The sequence below is a fragment of the Alosa pseudoharengus genome, unplaced genomic scaffold (assembly GCF_046254945.1).
Source record: "Alosa pseudoharengus isolate Yale_2024_CS ecotype anadromous, Long Island Sound unplaced genomic scaffold, YU_APseudo_1.1 YU_APseudo_1.1_scf_17, whole genome shotgun sequence".
NCBI classification, from domain to species: Eukaryota; Metazoa; Chordata; class Actinopteri; order Clupeiformes; family Clupeidae; genus Alosa; species Alosa pseudoharengus.
This window is the reverse complement of record NW_027468640.1, coordinates 2,387,653-2,392,652: the sequence shown is the minus strand read 5'-3', so window position 1 is coordinate 2,392,652 and position 5,000 is coordinate 2,387,653. Positions and strand designations below refer to the sequence as shown.

General features: G+C 40.9%; 1 protein-coding gene across 1 annotated transcript in view; it reads right to left on the bottom strand.

Moving 5' to 3' along the window:
* Positions 1-2,206, bottom strand: part of ccdc149a (coiled-coil domain containing 149a) — a 10,506-nt gene extending 8,300 nt beyond the window's left edge. The window contains exons 1-2 of the mRNA XM_076288448.1: positions 2,055-2,206; positions 1-144 (exon numbers count right to left, since the gene is read on the bottom strand). The exon at positions 1-144 is cut by the window's left edge and continues 18 nt beyond it. Coding sequence (XP_076144563.1) covers positions 1-144; positions 2,055-2,129 — 219 coding nt within the window. The 5' untranslated portion in view covers positions 2,130-2,206. The remainder of the gene's footprint in view (positions 145-2,054) is intronic.
* Between the last annotated feature and the right edge of the window lie 2,794 nt (positions 2,207-5,000).

Here is a 5,000-nt window from a genome sequence, read left to right as displayed (position 1 = left end):
CTTCTTGAGGTTCTGGTGGCGTTCGCGGAGTGTGTTGGCCATCAGCTTGTACTGGTCTCTCTCCTGCTGGCAGCAGTCCAGCTCTTTGGACAGGATCAGCAGAGCCTCCTTCTTACTCTCCAGCTTACGCTTACACACCAGGAACTACACACACACACACACACACACAGACACACACACACACACACACGCATACACACACACACACATGCATACACACACACACACGCATACACACACACACACGCATACACACACACACACATGCATACACACACACACACGCATACACACACGCATACACACACACATACACACACACACACATACCCATGCACACGCACACACACACACGGATACACGCATACACCCACACGCATACACGCATACACACACACACACACATACACACAGAGACACACACACACATACCCATGCACACACACACACACACACACATACACAGAGAGACACACACACATACCCATGCACACGCACACACACACATATACACACCCACCCACACACACACACACACGCATACACACACACACATACACACAAGAGACACACACACATACCCATGCACACGCACACACCCACACACACACACCCTCATGCATACACACAGAGACACACATGCGCGCGCACACACACACAGTATATTGAGTTAAACATCAAAGTCAAAGTTGTTCTCATTTGCATTTTACTATGCAGTCTGCACACTCACAGACACAGGACATGTCTGTATCCTCCACTGTTTCAGCAACATTCTGTCTTACAGCAGAGGATTATGGGAATTGTAGTAATTGAGAACTTCTACCACCCAGATGCCAGCCAGTGCCTGACACTAGTATGAATTGTGACTCATTGTGTACATAGACTACAGTGTAGATTCAACACAACATAAACCAATTCCTAAATGCTGAATCATCAAAAACGTGGTAAACAGGACCAAATGCAGTGAAATAGCGTCTTTCAAATTGATTTGCATTGAGCATGTTTACAATCTTATTTTATATAATATCACTGATTTGCATCGAGCATGTTTACAATCTATAATATAATTGATTTGCATTGTGCATGTTTACAATCTTATATAATATAACTGACTTGCATTGACCATGTTTATAATTTTATATAATATAATTGATTTGCATTGAGCATGTTTACAATCTTATAGAATATAACTGATTTGCATTGAGCAAGTTTACAGTACAATCTTCACTTAAAACAATGCGTCATTAGGCCAACTGGCAATAGTTTGAACAAAAAAACTGTTCTGGGTTACACCTCATTACGATAAGGGACTAGGCAAATGTTACATATCCTACACACAGCCAAATACACAGACACACGGAAAAGTAAACACTCAGCATCTCTGTCCCAGATAAGGGTGTGAGTTATTCCGCTCGCACTCCACCATGGGTAAATCAATGTCTGAAAGAACGCGCGCTCGCACTCTGCTCTGGGTAAACTGTTGTTTAAAAGGACACACACACCACACGGCCGCGCACTTTCACGCACCGTCACCGACCAGGTGCATCACTACAGGTGTTATCACCTACACTACAGCACAAAGAAAGATATTAACGACATTTGCATTTATTCAGCAGGTAGACGCGTTTCTCCCAAACAACTACAGGGCTAAACTAATAGTAGACAAAGACGGTATAAAAGTGTGAAAATAGTGTTATAATAACCCGTTTCAGTGTGAATTTATAAATAACTCATCATGTTTTGCGGCAGAACAACGCTTAAACCTAGCCAGGAACTCCAGTGTCAGCTAGAGAAGTCTACCTGGCCACGTAGACTATTTAATCAGTCTAATGTCAACATAGGCTACACCGGGTAGGTAGAGCCTTGATGACTTAAGATAGATAGTTCTTAGCCGTGCTTTAGAATAGCCTACTGTAATAACAGGCTAATCTAAAGCGGTGTTACCATAGAAGGCGGAATAACCGTCTAGTAAGGTTTCCCTTCCACACCATATGGCAGGAGAAAGCATACCCGGTGACCGCGAACCTCTCTGGCTCCTTCCCGCCCGCACTTACCTCACTCACGAGACCCTGCCAGTCACTCTCGCGCCGGCTGGAGTGATTCATGGTTTTCACGAGGCCTCTCTCCATGACCCCGAACTCTTTGCCGTCTCTATTTTAACGGATGAAACAGACACGCAAACTAACTCGCGTTAGTCCCGAAGAAAACTCGCACGTCCATACCAAAGATCCTTGATTACTAGCTCCTCCCTCCCACGCGCAGTTCACTCTCCGTCACCTGTTGGGAGCGGGTAGTCGAGGGAGGAGACGCGTGAAGACGCAGAATAATGGCTTGCATGTTAGTCTAGTTCTGTTATCATATACTAAGCCTTTCTTTTAATTTATTATGGTAACATAATTAGTTTTCAGTACAGAAACGAAATGTAGTCTGTTACTCGAATAAAATGTTTCCATCAAGACAGTAGCATTCCTTTTAAACAGTAGATGGCGACAGAGAAACGTTAGACCAATGGTCCCCAAACTTTTCCTTCAGAGGGCCAGAGACTCAGAGTATGTCAGTAACCGTAAATAGCTTACTGCTGTGAACAACAGCAGTCTACCTTAGTTGAATATTAATCCATTACATGAACATTTACAATTAAATACCATTGTAAGCTGTGTTTATTTTATATTGCCATCATGCCATATTGATATAAAATGTAGATCAACATGGAAATAGCTGAAATTAAATAATACTAATACAAATACTTTAGCATTCCCAAAAGTATATTTTATTAATATTTTATGTCTTTGCATACACAGCTCAAGTTGTGAACAATAAAAATATCGTACAAATAATTTAAAGTTCTCGAACTGTGAGAGTTTTATGAGGTTCTTGAATTTCCCCTGGGGATCAATAAAGTATCTATCTATCTATCTGGGGAGGAAGCACATGGAAGAAGGATGCGGGGCGAATTGACAGGCTGGTAAGGAAAGGTGGCTCTGTAGTGGGAGCTGAACTGGAGTGCATCACTTCACTATCTGACAAAAGGACCCTGAACAAACTGATCAACATCTTGGGCAATGAGTGTCACCCACTCCACAGCACTATTGTTAAGCAGAAGAGCCTGATCAGCTGGAGACTTCGCTCACTGCCTTGCACAACAGACAGACTGAGAAAGTAATTTGTCCCCAGGGCCATTGAACTGTTCAATGCTTCACTTAAGGGAAGAGGAGAGATAGACTTCTCTGCATAGTCTGTCTGCCTCTTCACCCCCTCCATGTTTGGTACTGTCTGTCCACTAGCCACTTTTTACCACTGTCTTTCTGCCTCACTGTTTGCGTGCTATATTAGCACATATGCATAACCCCTCCCTCCATGCCACAGCCGAACTGTGGCCACACTTATACCTTTTCTTAAAATAGTTAAATATATAGATATATAGACTTTATTCTGCATTGTTGCACTGTTGGACTTACTCATTTGCACTATCACCATGACCACTATCACCATTGCACTATCACCATGACACTCATTCACACAGAGCCAGACCTTACCTTATCTTACTATGCACAGAGAATCACAGGCTCAGTCCCTGCCTCAGTCATTGCAAGCGCCTCTGATTGATTAATCACCACTATGTGGATACTGTTTTTAGAATTGATTTAGATTAAGTGTTAGTTAGTATAATTTGTATTTTAGTATATTTAGTATATTCTCTATCTTCTACTGTCCTTATTGCTTAGTTGTTTTTTTATATTATATACTTTAATTACTTTTTCTGCTGTTAAAGAATGTGTATGTGTTGTCTGTATGCTGCTGAGACCTTGAATTTCCCCTGGGGATCAATAAAGTATCTATCTATCTATCTATCTATCTATCTATCTATCTATCCATCAATCTATCTATCTATCCATCAATCTATCTATCTATCTATCTATCTATCTATCTAAGTTGTTAGCAGGTATGTTTACTCTTTGCCTACCTGCACAGTATCTATCTATCTATCTATCTAAGTTGTTAGCAGGTAGGTTTACTCTTTGCCTACCTGCACAGTATCTATCTATCTATCTATCTAAGTTGTTAGCAGGTAGGTTTACTCTTTGCCTACCTGCACAGCGGAATAATAATTCTAAGGGATGAACGGACGTTCAGACGTTTGTCTCTTCAGCCATCAATCTCGTGGAATTGTTTATTGCAGAACTGCGCACAACATGCTGCTCTCCGTGAGAGTCAAGTGCAGAGTAACATTTTTATTGAGTAGTGGGGTCATCAGTCATACGTGAGAGTCAAGTGCAGAGTAACATTTTTATTGAGTAGTGGTGTCATTAGTCATACGTGAGAGTCAAGTGCAGAGTAACATTTTTATTGAGTAGTGGTGTCATTAGTCATACGTGAGAGTCAAGTGCAGAGTAACATTTTTATTGGTGTCATCAGTCATACGTGAGAGTCAAGTGCAGAGTAACATTTTTATTGAGTAGTGGTGTCATTAGTCATACGTGAGAGTCAAGTGCAGAGTAACATTTTTATTGAGTAGTGGTGTCATCAGTCATACGTGAGAGTCAAGTGCAGAGTAACATTTTTATTGAGTAGTGGGGTCATCAGTCATACGTGACTCTATACATGTGGCGCAGCGCCTCCTCTTGGTCAGTTATCTAATTACAGCATTCATTATCTATCTATCTAATTACAGTTGCATGCATTCATACGCTTATCCACTCTCAACAGAAGTACTGGAATAAACATCTGAAATGATCACCATTTTAACTTTCACTCAATTATCTATCTATCTAATTACAGTTACATGCATTCATACACTTATCCACTCTCAACAGAATTGCTGGAATAAACATCTGAAATGATCACCATTCTAACTTTCACTCAATTATCTATCTATCTAATTACAGTTGCATGCATTCATACATTATCTATCTAATTACAGTTACATGCATTCATACACTTATCCACTCTCAACAGAAGTGCTGGAATAAACATCTGAAATGACCACCATTCTAACTTTC